We start from the raw sequence: 18,845 nt of genomic DNA, 5'->3' as shown, positions 1-18,845 counted from the left end.
ATTCTTAGGATGTCTGGTGTGAACCACTCTCAAGGTCATGTCACAGCATTTTAAATCGGGTTGAGGTCAGGACTCTGACTGGGCCACTCCAGAAGATGTATTTTCTTCTGTTGAAGCCATTCTGCTGTTGATTTACTTCTGTGTTTTGGGTCGTTGTCCTGTTGCATCACCCAACTTCTGTTGAGCTTCAATTTTTAGACAGATAGCCTTACATTCTCCTGCAAAATGTCTTGATAAACTCGATAAACTTGATGATAGCAAGCTGTCCAGGCCCTAAGGCAGCAAAGCAGCCCCAAACCATGAGGCTCCCTCCACCATACTTTACAGTTAGGATGAGGTTTTGATGTTGGTGTGCTGTGCCTTTTTTCTCCACACATAGTGTTGTGTGTTCCTTCCAAACAGCTCAACTTTAGTTTATTCTGTCCACAGAATATTTTGCCAGAAGTGCTGTGGAACATCCATGTGCTCATTTGTGAACTTCAGACGTGCAGGAATGGTTTTATTGGACAGCAGTGGCTTCTTCTGTGGTGTCCTCCCATGAACACCATTCTTGTTTAGTGTTTTATGTATTGTAGACTCGTCAACAGAGATGTTAGCATTTTCCAGATATTTCTGTAAGTCTTTAACTGACACTCTAGGGTTCTTCTTAACTTCATTGAGCATTCTGCACTGTGCTCTTGCAGTCATCTTTGCAGGATGGCCACTCCTAGGGAGAATAGCAACAGTGCTGAACTTTCTCCATTTATAGATAATTTGTCTTACCATGGACTGATGAACATCAAGGCTTTTAGAGATACTTTTGTAACCCTGTCCAGCTTTATGCAAGCCAACAATTCATAATCTTAGGTCTTCTGATATCTCTTTCTTTCGAGGCATGGTTCACATCAAGCAATGCTTCTTGTGAATAACAAACTCAAATTTTGTGAGTAGGGCAGCTCTAACCAACATCTCCAATCTCGTCTCATTGATTGCACTCCAGGTTAGCTGACTCCTGACACCAATTAGCTTTTGGAGAAGTCATTAGCCTAGGGGTTCACATACGTTTTCCAAATGATGTATTCAATATAGACAAGACAAATATAATCATTTGTGTGTTATTAGTTTAAGCACACTGTGTTTGTCTATTGTTGTGACTAAGATGAAGATCAGATCAAATTTGATGACACATTAATGCAGAAATCCAGGTATTTCCAAAAGGTTCACATACTTTTCCTTGCCACTGTACATCATTTTTCCATTGAGCATGAAAAGCCTGGATGCTCAAGAGTCCTGCTAAAGTGTGTACATGTGTAAACCAACCAGCATTGGATTTTCTAACCTTCATCTTCCTCAGTAAAACATTTTCCATAGATGAAATCCGGCAAGCTGCACTGAATCACTGTTCCTGCCCTCTCCGATATCACTCTGCTCCGTAAGCTAATTTTTGTGGAATTGTGATAAGGTCAGATATTAAGAAATTTCCCACAAAGCACTCTATTGTATGTTAGCAGGCCCTATGGTAAACGTGATATCATGGTAGTGATATCGCTGCTCACTTCTCAGTCAGGAACACTGAGAATGGATGCGGAAGAATTTGAGTTTCCAATGGAGTTCCAATGACTTTTAAAGTTAATGAATTACCTGGTAATCCAATAGACTGTGTTGATGGGGAGGAGCACAGTATGGAGCACATGGATACGGTCAAGATATATATGACTGGCAACTAGATCATTTTCACTTTACAGTGGAACTGCTGTCTGTTTTTCACTAGTCTTTCTGGCTGCATTCTGCTCCTCTATTTATCCGTACTGCCTATAGGACTCAAACCCCATCTTCAGCAAATCCTTTCTCATGGAAGGACAAGTCACCCAAACACAACCAATCTGCTTTGCATGTGGATTAATGCCACACAAAGGAATACATTTCTAAAGAATTTCAAGTCATTGTTTGTTTACTCCTTCCTCCTTTTGGGTTCAGTTTAAAAATAGACATTCATCTCCTAAATTCTTCTTTTTTGCAGTTGCCCTTCAGTGTCTTTTAGAAAGGTGCAAAAGCTACAAAGGGTTGATAAGAGTTTGGACACGCATTATCACCTGTAAATGTCAGATGCTTGTCTTTAGTTTGTAGGGTCCATCTGTGTTGTGAGGATTTATTTCCTGGCTTTCCTTTTCGATAGTTATGGACTTTTTGTGTTTTGCTGACTGAGAATTATTTTTGCTGACTAACTGAATCTTAATCTGAAATCAGCTGTCATTAATGACTGTTTATGTCATGGTTATAACTGTGTTATGTAGCCCATCCTTTGTTGGACAATTATGTCATCAGTACTCTGCTAGCTTTTTAAGCCTGGTAGTTTCAAGTGGCTTTTTTACTACAAACTCTGTATCTCTTCACAAACACTGTTATTTCTATCTCCATTTTAGTGGGATGACCCATTTGCTCTGCCAAGTGGAGCACAATGGCATTACTAAGTGAGTTTGAACTGCCAGGCAGGTCTGTCAGTGTTGTTTCAAGTCCCGCTCACAAATCACTTGAGGAACAAAGACACCAGGTCACACACAAATTAACAGAATCAAACATTATGATAGTGTAGCTTTAAGCAGATAGTGTTATTAATCCAATTTACCCTTATCCACAGTCAAAAGCTTCTCTGGGGATTTTATTTTCCAAAAGTATTACCTGCTCACTTTGATGGTTTCCCATACGATGGTTTAGAAATTCAGCCTCTGTATTTCAGTCTTTGCGAGAGACAGATCAACTGTATTTGAAGAGTTTCATTCCAAAATGATATACACTGCTCAAAAAAATAAAGGGAACACTTAAACAACACAATGTTACTCCAAGTCAATCACACTTCTGTGAAATCAAACTGTCCACTTAGGAAGCAACACTGATTGACAATAAATGTCACATGCTGTTGTGCAAATGGAATAGATAACAGGTGGAAATTATAGGCAATTAGCCGGTGGTGACCACAGACCACTTCTCAGTTCCTATGCTTCCTGGCTGATGTTTTGGTCACTTTTGAATGCGGGCGGTGCTTTCACTCTAGTGGTAGCATGAGACGGAGTCTACAACCCACACAAGTGGCTCAGGTAGTGCAGCTCATCCAGGATGGCACATCAATGCGAGCTGTGGCAAGAAGGTTTGCTGTGTCTATCAGCGTAGTGTCCAGAGCATGGAGGCGCTACCAGGAGACAGGCCAGTACATCAGGAGACGTGGAGGAGGCCGTAGGAGGGCAACAACTCAGCAGCAGGACCGCTACCTCCGCCTTTGTGCAAGGAGGAGCAGGAGGAGCACTGCCAGAGCCCTGCAAAATGACCTCCAGCAGGCCACAAATGTGCATGTGTCTGCTCAAACGGTCAGAAACAGACTCCATGAGGGTAGTATGAGGGCCCGACGTCCACAGGTGGGGGTTGTGCTTGCAGCCCAACACTGTGCAGGACGTTTGGCATTTGCCAGAGAACACCAAGAGTGGCAAATTCGCCACAGGCGCCCTGTGCTCTTCACAGATGAAAGCAGGTTCACACTGAGCACATGTGACAGACGTGACAGAGTCTGGAGATGCCGTGGAGAACGTTCTGCTGCCTGCAACATCCTCCAGCATGACCAGTTTGGCGGTGGGTCAGTCATGGTGTGGTGGGCATTTCTTTGGGGGGCCGCACAGCCCTCCATGTGTTCGCCAGAGGTAGCCTGACTGCCATTAGGTACCGAGCTGAGATCCTCAGACCCCTTGTGAGACCATATGCTGGTGCGGTTGGCCCTGGGTTCCTCCTAATGCAAGACAATGCTAGACCTCATGTGGCTGGAGTGTGTCAGCAGTTCCTGCAAGAGGAAGGCATTGATGCTATGGACTGGCCCGTCCGTTCCCCAGACCTGAATCCAATTGAGCACATCTGGGACATCATGTCTCGCTCCATCCACCAACGCCACGTTGCACCACAGACTGTCCAGGAGTTGGCGGATGCTTTAGTCCAGGTCTGGGAGGAGATCCCTCAGGAGACCATCCGCCACCTCATCAGGAGCATGCCCGGGCGTTGTAGGGAGGTCATACAGGCACGTGGAGGCCACACACACTACTGAGCCTCATTTTGACTTGTTTTAAGGACATTACATCAAAGTTGGATCAGCCTGTAGTGTGGTTTTCCACTATAATTTTGAGTGTGACTCCAAATCCAGACCTCCATGGGTTGATAAATCGGATTTCCATTGATTCTTTTTGTGTGATTTTGTTGTCAGCACATTCAACTATGTAAAGAAAAAAGTATTTAATAAGATTATTTCATTCATTCAGATCTAGGATGTGTTATTTTAGTGTTCCCTTTATTTTTTTGAGCAGTGTATATCAGGAGGGAATAGGGCAGATGATCGATGCTAGGTCAACGTGGGTGGGAATGAGAGAGCGAGCGTGAGAGATGCAATATAGAGGGGACTTACAGAGGTAAGAAACAGAGGGTGTGAAAGACAAAGAGGGATAGGGAGAAGCAGAGAGAAATGGAGAGTGTGATGCTTATTAAGTTGATTCATTGATACAATTTAAATTCAAGCTGCCAAAGTACATAAAGGATTGCGTACAGACAGACAGCTTATTCATATCTGAAAATAATGCTGTTTGATCAGTATAACTGTACGATCTAATACCGGCATTAATATTTGTGTGTGTATATGTGACAAAACACACAAGATATTTGAGATATTCAAATAGGCTAAGCCATATAATACACTGTATGGAGGATCTATGGCAGATATGCAGGGGTTTTATGAAGGCCATTATGATGCGACATCACACAGCCCTTTTCTTTTCCCTGGCTGTCTTTGGCATGTGCTGTCTCCATGGTCTGCTTGCTGTGGCACTTAAATACGTCAGGTTGGATATCCGCTGTCATTTGACAGCCTGGTCACTGTGCTAGCCAGTCACACCAGCAGGGAGGCTTGTGCTAACACCAGAGGGCATGCTAATGCTTTTCGCATCATTCGCCCACTCAAGGACCACCACACAGTCATGAAACTAAGCAGTAGTGAAACAAAGTGTGACTCCCATACAAATCTAACTCTATTAGTAATGACAACATGTTGCTAAAGGCCCAGCGCACTCAAAAACATGATTTCCTGCGTATACCAAAAATTCGGAACACCTTCCTAATATTGAGTTGACTGTACTGGGAAAGGCACTTTTGTCTTGCCCATTCACCCTCTGAATGGCACACATACGCAATCCATGTGTCAATTGTCTCAAGGCTTAAAAATCCTCATTTAACCTGTCTCCTCACCTTCATCTACCCCGATTTAAGTGGATTTAACAAGTGACATCAATAAGGGATCATAGCTTTTACCTGGATTCACCTGGTCAATGTCATGGAAATGTTTTCCATACTCAGGGTCCTGTGTGGCTTAGTTGGTAGAGCATGTGGCTTGCAATGCCATGGTTGTGGGTTTGATTCCCACGGCGGACAAGTATGAAGAAAGTGAATGAACTCACTACTGTAAGTTGCTCTGGATAAGAGTGTCTGGTAATTGACTAAAATGTATTTCCACACTATGAGGTTGGAATAATACTATGAAATTATGGTAATGCCCTTTTACTTTAAGAGCTGTTTGAAAAGACCGTCTGAAATTTCAGCCTGTTGTAGTGGGATGGAGTTTTGGCCTGCCTGGTGACATCAATGACCAATAAGAAAGAGAGTTCCGAACCTCTCTGCCAATAACAGCTAGTTTTCAGTTTTCCCCTTCCCAGTCAGACCACTCTCAGACAGTCCTAGCTAAATTCTTGCATGAGAAATTGCTCTTTGCTCTTTGCTAAGAAGCTATTTTTGTTTCTTTTTGAACAATTTAATTGAAAACAATCACAGTAAGGTACTTAATTGTTACCCAGAAATGATTTGATATTGAGATAAAAACTGCTGCATTGGAACTGTAAAGCACTTTAATAGAAAGCTGATGTAATAGGGATTTTTTTCTCCCATTTATGATTATAGGTATATGGGAAGGAGCTGTTGCTGTCACCGTTTGTGTCTCCATCGCTTCGCAGTTTCTACTTCAATTGGCATAATTTGCCATGTTGGCCTGTTTCTGTGAAATTACTCAGGTTTGGCAGGGCTTTCATCCTTTGTTACATCTGAGATATTCTCTTTTATTGGCAAAGATTACAGAGCAGGAACCTGCTTTTCACAGTGGATGGATTTTCTTGTAAAACATTGCTGCATAATAGATGCAGTGTGAGACTATTTGCAGTACAGGTGAAGAAGACTGGTGCTGTATAACTCAACCTTTCAGCCTCCATGAAAAAAATATACATTGTGCGCTTTGTTCTGTTATCAATGGGAGGATGGTGAGGTGAGATAACTGGTTTGGCTTTCAAGCAGACGGACATGGGACCCAATACAATCAGACTCATTTTGAAGTCTTCATGATATTCATGCTGGAGAGTGTACCCATTGAAAACATTCAAAATAGGATGAATTCAAGGTGACTCCTATTTTTAACAAACAAAATTCCAGGTTGAGCTTACATAATCATAGGCTTAATTCCAAATGGAACGTATGAGTATAGGCACAGGAGTCACACATTCCATATTTCAGAAGAAAACAAGTGTGTGCACTGACACTATTGTAAAAAAAAGCTGCTACATAAACATTGCTATGGCAGGTTTTAGGCAGCTGATTAATAATGCTGTAGGCAGAGTATTAAACTCCCGAAAATGGCCAAAAAGATTAGAACCAGCTCACCTGATTTTACACTATAATTTGAGTATTAGATGTTCAATGTTGATTTTGGAAGAAATATTTTAAAAGGAATAAAGCAAGAGTTCAATTCAAGTAACAGGGTTGACCTTAAAATGAGGGACAGACGTACATGAATCACAAGAAATAAACAATCATCTTCAGAAAGAACTTTCTCAAAGTCACAAAAATAACTAGGGCTTTACAATAATGGTGGAAACATGGAGTGTTTTGGGGGTTTAATGGGTTAATATCTTCTTAGAGGGGTCATGGAGGGACATGTCAAAATGCTACGTTTTTGCACTTTACCAAGTCTGTATTCCTATTGAAAATCAGATTTATTGAATTCTCCAAATCAAATCACATTTTATTTATCACATGCCGTCAATACAAGGGGGTTTACTGTGAAATTCTTGCTTACGAGCCCTTCCCATTGATGCAGATTTAAAAAATACAAATAATAAAAGTCACTCTATAAGAGGAATAAAATGCACGAGAACGAAGCTATGTACAGGGAGTACCAGTACCAGATCAATGTGGAGCTATATACAGGGAGTACCAATACCAGATCAATGTGGAGCTATATACAGGGAGTACCAGTACCAGATCAATGTGCAGAGGTACAAGGTATTTGAGGTAGATATGTACATAGAGGCAGGGTAAAGTGACTCGGCATCAGAATAAATAAGAATAACAGTAAGAATAAAGAACAGAGTAGCAGCTGCATATGTTGAGTGTGAAAGTGTATGTGTGTGTACAGTCTTCAGAAAGTATTCATACCCTTTAACTTATTTTGTTGTTACAGCCGGAATGAAAAATTGATTAAATAGATTTTCTTTCCAACCCATCTTCAGTGAGGAAAAAAAAGTATTTGATCCCCTGCTGATTTTGTACGTTTGCCCACTGACAAAGAAATGATCAGTCTATAATTTTAATGGTAGGTTTATTTGAACAGTGAGAGACAGAATAACAACAAAAAAATCTAAAAAAACCCATGTCAGAAATGTTATAAAATGATTTGCATTTTAATGAGGGAAAGAAGTATTTGACCCCCCTGCAAAACATGACTTAGTACTTGGTGGCAAAACACTTGTTGGCAATCACAGAGGTCAGACGTTTCTTGTAGTTGGCCACCAGGTTTGCACACATCTCAGGAGGGATTTTGTCCCACTCCTCTTTGCAGATCTTCTCCAAGTCATTAAGGTTTCGAGGCTGACGTTTGGCAACTCGAACCTTCAGCTCCCTCCACAGATTTTCAATGGGATTAAGGTCTGGAGACTGGCTAGGCCACTCCAGGACCTTAATGTGCTTCTTCTTGAGCCACTCCTTTGTTGCCTTGGCCGTGTGTTTTGGGTCATTGTCATGCTGGAATACCCATCCACGACCCATTTTCAATGCCCTGGCTGAGGGAAGGAGGTTCTCACCCAAGATTTGACGGTACATGGCCCCGTCCATCGTCCCTTTGATGCGGTGAAGTTGTCCTGTACCCTTAGCAGAAAAACACCCCCAAAGCATAATGTTTCCACCTCCATGTTTGATGGTGGGAATGGTGTTCTTGGGGTCATAGGCAGCATTCCTCCTCCTCCAAACACGGCGAGTTGAGTTGATGCCAAAGAGCTCAATTTTGGTCTCATCTGACCACAACACTTTCACCCAGTTGTCCTCTGAATCATTCAGATGTTCATTGGCAAACTTCAATAAAATATTAAGATGGGCAAAAGAACACAGACACTGGACAGAGATATGGCTTTTCCTTTGCAACTCTGCCTAGAAGCCAGCATCCCCGGAGTCGCCTCTTCACTGTTGACGTTGAGACTGGGGTTTTGCGGGTACTATTTAATAAAGCTGACAGTTGAGGACTTGTGAGGTGTCTGTTTCTCAAAATAGACACTCTAATGTACTTGTCCTCTTGCTCAGTTGTGCACCGGGGCCTCCCACTCCTCTTTCTATTCTGGTTAGAGCCAGTTTGCTCTGTTCTGTGTAGAGAGTAGTACACAGCGTTGTACGAGATCTTCAGTTTCTTGGAAATTTCTCGCATGGAATAGCCTTCATTTCTCAGAACAAGAACAGACTGACAAGTTTCAGAAGAAAGTTATTTGTTTCTGGCCATTTTGAGCCTGTAATTGAACCCACAAATACTGATGTCAAAAGAAGTCCAGTTTTATAGCTTCTTTAATCCTTAACAACAGTTTTCAGCTGTGCTAATATAATTTCTAAATGGTTTTCTAATGATCAATTAGCCTTTTAAAATGATAAACTTGGATTAGCTAACACAAGGTGCCACTGGAACACAGGAGTGATGGTTGCTGATAATGGGCCTCTGTACGCATATGTAGATATTCCATAAAAAATCAGCCGTTTCCAGCTACGATAGGCATTTACAACATTAACAATGTCTTCACTGTATTTCTGATCAATTTGATGTTATTTCAATGGACAAAAAAGTCGATTTTCTTTAAAAAACAACATTTCTAAGTGACCCCAAACTTTTGAACAGTAGTGAATATGTATAGTTATTACAAGTACATTTAAATGGGTGTTGTATTTGGAAATATTTTACAAAACATTTCCAAATGCATTTTTTTAAATATATTTACCAAATATTGATAAATATGTGAAACCATATTCTAAATACATTATTTAATGTTTTTCAGAATTTTTTTGAAATAGGTTTAATTCATTTTCCAATCCATTTCACAAATACTGTGATATACATTTTACATACATGTGTGTATATATACAGTACATTTGAAATACATTTCATAATATATGTTGGAATGTATTTAAAATGTATTAAATATTTTTCATATACAGTATATACATTAGTTGGCCAATTGTAAATATTTCACATGTATCCTACATTTTTTTATTAAAAAACTATATTTTATATATTTTCTTTTCCGTATGAGTACAGCAGTACCAAGGCAGCTCAGACTCTGTCAGTGACAGGCAAGAGGACGGTGGGCTCAGTCTCTCCTTCTCTTCTACTCTGTGACAGCATTAACAGTGGAGGCAGCAGATAGGGGCCCTTACAGCTGTGCGATCCTCCACCATCACAGTTGCCCACTGTCAAACACAGCCTCTTATCAGAATGCTGTCTTCCGCTTGCTCAACACCTCCTACCCCTATATTCAGGGCCAAGTCGAGTGAGGTACACAAACTAATTTCACGTCAGCTTACATTTTGGTTGTTGTTCAGCAGAAGCGAGATAAGAGGATGAGAAAATAAAGGGAACAAGACCAACAGGGATGCCTGGCTAGGCTGGCCAGCAGGGGCGCTGTGCTGTGGAGGGTAGGGAACGGCAGGGCTTAGACTGGACAGCTCACTAAATGAAAAGGTGATGGATCAATAAAGGGCTGTGGCTGAGAATCTCTTATCAGCTGTGCAATGAGAAACTCCAGTGCCTGGCCATGCGATGATCTAGAGGCACCGGGGTTCAGTGGCCTCGTGCCTTATCACTCCTCGTTACTGCAGAATCCATTTTCCACCACGAGGGCTTAGTGTACCCAGGCACCCCCGAACAGGAGCAGCTAGTCAATAATGCAGGACCTTTTCCTCCACCATAGGATGTTCAGCACAACACAGGCCTGGATGAAGAAAACCTTTTAGAACACCGTCAAACTTTAGTTTAGTTTTTTTTGTGATGGGTTGAAGCACCCTATCTCTCTTGCCTCTTGGTGCAAAATAAATAAAATATGTCTTTGCTTTTTTCTGATGACGTGCACGTCACAGTCAGAGAAACAATTGTCAAACTGTTTCATGACACATTAAAGAGGTTTTTAAAAAGCACCAGTCTGTCATGAATGTAGATGATGCACAAGGATACACCTATTGCCATGCACATATGCACACCGGTGCACTTAATACCTTTTCATTCATTGGGAATAATCTTGCGGTATATTCTTCGCATAATCTGTAACTGATGTGATGTTCTGTACATGCCTGCTAGTTGGTTTAACCAAGGATATATTGATTTTGCAATATGCTGCCAGATCTGCAATTAGAGTATTAGTTTATATCTGGAATTCATTCATACTGGAATTCATTCTAACTGATTCATTTGATTTAAAAAATCTGATTCAAATCTGAAACAAAATATTTTGCTTAAACGCAATATGATCATTCTTTTGTTGCTGAGAACGAAATGCAAACTTATGGTGTATTTTAGGTTTAAAACGGTTTCTAAAGTTTTCAGAAAAATATCCATTAATTACATATAATCCACATAAAAGTTTGCATTTCCTGTTGCTGGAGGATTATTTTCCTGCTGTAGCAAATTGGCTCAAATGAAGATCCTTCATCTTTACTGATACAGTTTGCTGGGTTGTGTGGTTTTAACCTGTCGAGTTGACTTCATGGATATTTACTGCAAACACTTCTTCCTGAGCTGACCTCAACGCTCTGCAGTTTTAATAGCTTGTTGTGACTGTCTGTACTGTGGCATCCTGTCTAGCAAGCATCAGCTTTTTCTTCTCGCATTGCTTGGTGCTGAAAGCTATGCTTTTTTCTCCCTCTGAAAAGTACCACTGGGATGGCTGCCACATATAATAGCCATAGACTCCCAAGCAGTGCAAAGATTGGTTTTATATGAAAAAGTATGTCATAGTCCATTGTCTCTTGAGAATTGTACTGGGAGGAGGCAATCTAATAGAGATCTAGGATCTTAATTTGAGCCAGTTTGCTACAGCAGGAAAATAATCTTGCAGCAAAAAGGAAATGTTAATTATTATGTGGATTATAATTAATAGAAATGTTTGCACCTGCAACAGGGTGATCAAATTAAGATCCTACATCTGTAGCTGTATTTTTATGGGTGCTTTCTCAATGGTGCAAAGTGATTGCAAGATATCTGTACAATGGCTAAGGTTGGATTCCATTGACTTTCAAATAATGGGGGTCCTATAAATCTTTACACCCTGTTAAGACATTTGATGATACGTTGCTGTGAATTTACTGTAAACACATTATGGGTCGTTCCACCTCAAAAAGCACAAGAAGGAGGATTTCAACACCCACCATCTCAGATTGTTCTGAAATTGGTTATGTAGTTAGTAACAGTTACAATAAGCATTCCTGCAGCTTTATTATGATTTTTTTTAAATATCATTTGATTTCTGAGAAATGTAGCTAATTGATTGCACCCAAATTGGCCATTTTAATTTATAGGACTCAGATAATATTCAATAAATATAGTACCCAACATCTGATTTGGACCAAACTTCTTCCTACTAATGAGTAAAACATGGAACATCTCTAAAAAATCTACTGTCCCCCTCACCCCACGCCAATCCCGCCCCAACAACCAGTATAAGTTTCAGGTCTCTATGTTTGACAAGTAGTATGAAGCTGTAGTTTGGAGTATTGCTTTTCCATACTATATAATGTATTCCCTGTGAATCTGGTGATGTTTTTTCCCCCCTGTTCAGAGATATTAGTCATTGAAGTTGCTTACATCGTTTACCATGAAGTAGTGTTTTGACCATTAGATGCTGCTGTTCCTGCTATACCGCCTCACTATTTCATCCTCTTTGCTGGTCTCTTGTGTTTATTAAACAGATCACAACATTTCCTTTGCAACTTTGGGTAGAAAACCAATCGATTTGGCTCATTAAAAAAATACATTGTGTGGTCAGCCTCACAATTCAAGTCCTCCATGAAAGCAATTCAGGTCTTCTCTTACGCTTAATCTGTGTCCAAGAAACGGCTCCTTTGTGTATGGTTTATTCCCTTCACAAAAGTTCTAGATTAGTTACTGTTCAACCATTCCAATTGAACAAGCAAACGATTAGGCTACAGCAGTTCTACTAGATTCAGTCTTATGGTCTTCAATGGTAAAAGTCCCAAACACACACAGTATAGTGTTTTGAAATGGTATTGGGTTGGGTTGGTTGGTCAATGCCACTAATCACAATCATATAGAGATGTTTCCTGATATTTTTGTTGTTGTTGACAAACACAAGAGTGCCATGCAATATATTATTTTGTTAGTGTTGTCACAACATTTTAGTCCCCTAGCCCATTTCTCCATCAAAGTTTTGGGCTTGTAGGAAAAGTCTTCATATTACAATTGCACCATGGGGATAGCCCTTTCAGAAAGCTGTCACTTGTGGACCATTCAAGGATTGTTGGGTGGAAGCATTATGTTTCTAAGGGAAGGACAAACTGAATTGCTTTCATGGAGGACTGGCTTGAACTATGAGGATGACCACACAATTTCTATTTAATCTTTATTTTACTAGGCAAGTCAGTTAAGAATAAATTCTTATTTTCAATGACAGCCTAGGAACAGTGGGTTAATTAACTGCCTTGTTCAGGGGCAGAACAACAGATTGTCAGCTCGGGGATTCGATCTTGCAACCTTTCAGTTACTAGTCCAACACTCTAACCACTAGGATACCTGCCACACTCATGTTTTCATCATGAGCAAAATCTATTGGTTTTCTTTCCAAAGTTGCAAAGGAAATGTTGTGATCTATTTAATAAACACAAGAGACAAGCAAAATGAAGAAAAGAGTGAGGCGGTATAGCAGGAACAGCAGCAGCTAGTGCTCCAAATCTGGTACTTCCACACTACTTGATGGTAGTCTATGCAAGCGACTTCAATGACTAATTTCTCTGAACAGTGGGGGGAAAAAACATCACCAGATTCACAGGGAATACATTACATAGTTTGACGAAGCAATGCTCCAAACCGCTTATACTACATAAACAAAAATAATTTATACAGTATACTGGTTGTTGGGATGGGACTGTTGTGTGGTATGGGGGGTCTGTGGGTGGCTTTTGGCCTTTTTTATTCCTAATGTCTTACTCATTGGTAGGAAGATGTTTTGTCCAGATCGGATGTTGGGTACTACAGAATATTTATTGAATATTGTCTAAATCCTATCAATTTCATTTAAAATTGCCAATTTGGGTGCACTCAATATCTTAATTTCTCAGAAATCAGGAATGCCAATCTTACCTGTTTCTAACTACAGAAACGATTTTCAGAACAATCTGAGATGGTGGTTGTCATGGCTTGCTGAAATGACATGAAATGACTCTTATGTCAATACTTACCTACATCTTTGAGTGCATTGTACAGTTTTAGCTTTCAATTTATGGTCGGAAAATGCACACATTCTGTTTAGTTCTTACAGTGTCCAAATACAGTATTCATTTGGGAACCACCGTTCAGTGCCTGAAATTATGATGGCTTTATTTACATAATAATTAGCCTTGGGGACTTTTACGATAGAGAAAATAATGCTGGAACTGTGAGCATTTCTTTGGAGAGGTCTAAGAGTCCCAAAACTAGCATCTGTGCCAGGGGATTATTTAATTTAGGTGACTAAGGCCTGCTTCTGAGTCCGGTGGGCAATGCCCACATCCCAGAACATATCGGGCAATGCTAATAATATGACTGTCTAGTTGGAATTGCTCTGATGAAATGACTGGAATACAAATAGATTATATTGTGTGAATTTGCGTTATCTATTGTTTCGTTCACAAGCATCATTCTCTCGCTCTCTCTCTATTCGTCTATGTGTCATTCGGTTGTTGGTTCTTTGGCTTTGGAGTCATAATTCCTCTGTTATTTATAAGCCATCTGGTTTGAAGATGCTTTGTCTCTACAAATTATCACTCCTGTTTTTTTAATAAACTGTGCCCTATTAGACTCTAGTCTCACTGTTGCCGCTCTGACAACCTTCACAAGACTCACAAATTCTAAATTGTTCATAGCCATTATTACAACCATATTATATTCCTCTTGTTTCCATGAATTAACTGCACATATCAACAGGCAAATACCTGTAGTCCATATAATGTGTTGGTGAAGCACATAGTAATGCAATGTAAAACCTTTGAGCATAATGGCACATTCTATAGGCAATGAAAGCAAATATGTTGGTTCTATCAAATTGGGGTATCCTTTTACGATAAGAGAGACTTACGGTGTAGTAATCGTACGAGGAAAGCACATCCTGCACTGGAGACGAGTTCTGTCTGATCTCATCTGCAGTAGGTACTCCACAAGGTTACATGTGCTGTCAGCACTGGCATGAGAGACCTGTGTCAATTGCCCTTTCAAGCATGCAAATCCACTCTGAGATCTCTAGAACAGGCCGAGTGGCAATTCCCAGGTGTCCTCATATGTGATTAGTTCCATTTGCTCTGTTAGTGTGGAGGATTTTTTGCTCAACCCACCAATGTTTTATTAATTTGTGAAATAGTCCAACCCCCACCCCCACTCTCTCGTTTCCTCCCTCCATCCTTTTCCTTCCTCTTCCTCTCTCTGGTCTGTCCTTCCAGAAGAGGATTGAAATTGAACTGGTAAAAAGCTACCCAATTTGAGATAAATCTCCAGCTGGTTTGTAATCCAGCTGCTCTCCACTTTTAGATTAGTAAAGTGTGCTTTACTCATAGGGGGAAATACAGAGTTTTTGATGTGAATTGACTGAGTGTCATAAGTGCATTATATCCATTTCACTTAATAAATATAGGTTTCCGTGGGGCTGTATAATCCCATTGGCGTTTGCCCTGATGTCTTTGAATTCAGTTTTTCATTAAAATACATGAAGAAAAGAGAATGTCACCGTTCTTATGCAGTTAGATGTCTGAACAGAGATGAGATGTTGTGGCACAGCCAGCGAAAACTAAACCAGGATCTTCTACTCTGTTAAGAATTGCAAAACTGATTTATTTCAAGGTTTGCAAATATGGCCAAGGCCATTTTATAGAAGGTAGTGTGTTGCTGCCTCATTCCAGAAAGTCATAAAATCTAAAGAACACTACATTTGAATATGTAAAATCTAAAATTCTCGCATAAAATTAATTCCACACTTCTACTTGTATTATTTTTAGGTTCTAGCTTTTATAGCTATATTGCAACTATGAGTAATTTTAAGGGACTGTTTAAATGTGCTACAGTATGCTAAATGATAGCACCTTATTTATTTTGGATGATTTACAGCAGATAGTTTTTTTTTCTGTGAACCCCAACAAACTCTCATTACCCACTTGTGTCTTTCTCATTTGCAGTTGGCGAACTCTACATTCTGATCCTCTGGCTTCAATTGGTGCCTCCGATAGAGGGTCGAGTGGAGGGCTGCCCAGCGCCATGCATATGCCACAGCGAGCCACGGCCCACCCTGGCCTGCCAGCAGCAGGGCCTCTACTCCATCCCCACAGAGATCCCTGTCCACAGCCAGCGAATCTTCCTCCAGAACAACAAGCTAACCGTGGTGCGCTCCACCAGCTTCAGCCCCTGCAGGAACCTCACCGTCCTCTGGCTCTACTCCAACAACATCAGCCACATTGAGGCCGGGGCCTTTTACGGTCTGGAGAGGCTGGAGGAGCTGGACATAGGGGACAATGATCTAAGGATCATCAGCCCCACAGCTTTCAGAGGCCTCTCCAGACTGCACACCCTGCATCTGCACAGGTGTGGCTTGTCTGAGCTGCCTGTGGGTGTGTTTAGGGGACTCTTTTCCCTGCAGCACCTCTATCTCCAGGACAACAGTTTACTGACTCTCCATGACGATACGTTTCTGGACCTGGCTAACCTGACCTACCTGTTCCTCCACAACAACAAGATAAAGACTGTGACGGATCACATGCTGCGCGGCTTGGTAAGCCTGGATCGCTTGCTTCTCCATCAGAATCTAGTGACCTTTGTCCAGCGCAAGGCATTTCATGACCTGCGCAAGCTGACCACTTTGTTTCTGTTCTTCAATAATTTAACAGTGTTGACAGGGGAGACCATGGACCCATTGGTGTCCCTCCAGTACCTGCGTCTGAATGGGAACCAGTGGATCTGTGACTGCAGGGCCAGGACCCTGTGGGACTGGTTCAAGGGCTTCAAAGGCTCTAGCTCAGAGCTTGAGTGCCATGTTCCAGCTAGACTGGCTGGGAAAGACCTGAAACGGCTAAAGAGCCCTGACCTGGAGGGTTGTTATGAGAGCTCTCAACATACTTGGATCAGTGTGTTCAGTTCTAAGACGCGCTCTGGAAAACTCACGACGGAGAGTCCACTTAGGGCTGGTATTCCTAGGTGCTGCCTCTCAGACAACGACAAGTCCTCCATCATCTCCAGTAAGGGTCTTCCAGATCAGTCCTCCTACAACAGCAGACAAATCACCAACAATCCTCTAAAGGAGAAGGAAAACATCTCCAAAACGAAGCTTATGGAAGCTGACCCCAACGAACCCCAGAACAAAGAGAGTCTGAATGATGGGCCAGGAGGAACGTTATCTAACAATCTGGACCATTCATCAGAGGATCTAGATCCCTCCAATGACCCTGAAAAAAAGAAAATGTGTACAAAGGATAACATGTCAGACTCTCTGTGTCTCAAGTCCCACGGATCTACAATCGGAGCATGGAGGCTTATCATTCTTCCTGTGTTATGGCTATCCTTAGACTTCTGTTAGTAATGACAATCACAGAGGGATAATATGGGCCAGGGTAAGGCCAGTACAGGAGGCCCTGCTAAGTGCCAGGGGTGGGAAGGGGAAAATCTTTCATAGATCTAAAGATATGAATCCGAGAAGAGAAATGGAAGAGCTAAAAAAACACACATCAACAAATGGATGCCTTTCTACAGTATGTCAATTCCAAATGTAAATATTTCATGGATTTGTGCCCAGTTGATACTGTATGTTTTGCTCAGCTATGAAAATGACTTCTTCTGGGAGGTCTTATCATCTCTAAGCTTACTCTGCCAATGGTGGTGACTGGTTATTACAAAGACAATGAAACAGCACTACTGTTTAAAATCAAGAACCTTTTGAGGTTTCCTTCATAACAACCCCAAAGATGTGACAGATCTTATGACTCCATGTATTTTTGTTAATCTTTTTTTTAGAGTGAAACATTGATTTAAATGCTATTTGTATGTTTATAAGTGTAAACGCACAAACACTTTGGTCTCGATTCAATCCGTCTCGCCGAAGTTCAGCCTTAGCAAGATTGAGCTGACATATGCAGCGTTTACCGTGAATGCAGTCTCCTCGAACGTAGGAACATTGCCTTTAAGTTTCAAACAAGTTGTTATGCTGATATTCAGCACTACAGATTGAATCGAGACCTTGATATTTCTATGTTTTGTTTTCTTGTCATGCTGTGGTTACAGTTAGCATTCTCAAAAGAATGCTGTCTATTCATTCTCTATTCATTCATATGCATTTGATTTTACTTGTGTAAAAGTATAAATATATTACAAATAAAGTATTCTCTTTCTTACATTTGTTATGTTATCTATTCAAGCAAATGAATAATGTATAGTTAATCACCAGCTTGCTTTGTATGAGTAGGACAAATAGCCTCTGTTGCTGGTTATCAAGTCACAGAGAGGAAAGCATTGTCAGTAGTGATTGTCTTGTCTCTGGCAGCTTAGTAACGTAATAATATTTTCTATTTGGATAAATACCATGTTTAACCTCCTGAGAAACCACAATTTTTTCTTGATTGCGCTGGAATGTATCATGAAGATGTAATTATTGCGAAACCCAAGAGTGGAGACCTGCTGAAAACAACATTGAAACAGACATAAATCAATGTGGGGTTGCCGATGCACCGCCACCCTGTGAATTCAAGGCCAATCGGAGGGATATTGGCAATTTATTAAGTGTAATAATGCTTTCCTGCCACTGAATATCTAATAGGTCATAGAAGGGTGTGACTGACTCCTTTCATTTAAATGAAAAGACGTTCAAATTCATATTGTTCGTCCAATTGTTGCGGGATTTCAAACTAATTTAATTGAATCCCACCACTCCCAGTAGTACTAGCCAATATACAGTGCATTCGGAAAGTATTCAGACCCTTTTTACGTTACAGCCTTACTCTAAACATTTTTTTAAGTGATCATCAATCTACACACAATACACCATAATGACATACCGAAAACAGTTTTTTCAAAATTTTTGCTAATTTATAAAAAAAATAAACAGAAATAACTTATTTACATAAGTATGACACTCAAAATTGAGCTCATGTGCATCCTGTCATCAATTCAATTGATTGGACATAATTTGGAAAGGCACACCTGTCTATATAAGGTCCCACAGTTGACAGTGCATGTCAGAGCAAAAACCAAGCCATGAGGTAGAAGGAATTGTCCGTAGAGCTCCAAGACAGGATTGTGTTGAGGCACAGATGTG

The 18,845-nt window shown here is 40.7% G+C and overlaps 1 protein-coding gene across 1 annotated transcript in view; it reads left to right on the top strand.

The window, feature by feature from the left end:
- Positions 1-17,925, top strand: part of LOC106564246 (reticulon-4 receptor) — a 35,557-nt gene extending 17,632 nt beyond the window's left edge. Inside the window, exon 2 of the mRNA XM_014130296.3 lies at positions 15,724-17,925. Coding sequence (XP_013985771.1) covers positions 15,724-17,114 — 1,391 coding nt within the window. The 3' untranslated portion in view covers positions 17,115-17,925. The remainder of the gene's footprint in view (positions 1-15,723) is intronic.
- Positions 17,926-18,845: the final 920 nt, after the last annotated feature.

Source organism: Salmo salar, chromosome 01, assembly GCF_965601325.2.
Source record: "Salmo salar chromosome 01, fSalSal1, whole genome shotgun sequence".
NCBI classification, from domain to species: domain Eukaryota; kingdom Metazoa; phylum Chordata; class Actinopteri; order Salmoniformes; family Salmonidae; genus Salmo; species Salmo salar.
The sequence above is the reverse complement of the archived record's forward strand: the minus strand, read 5'-3'. Positions and strand labels throughout refer to the sequence as shown.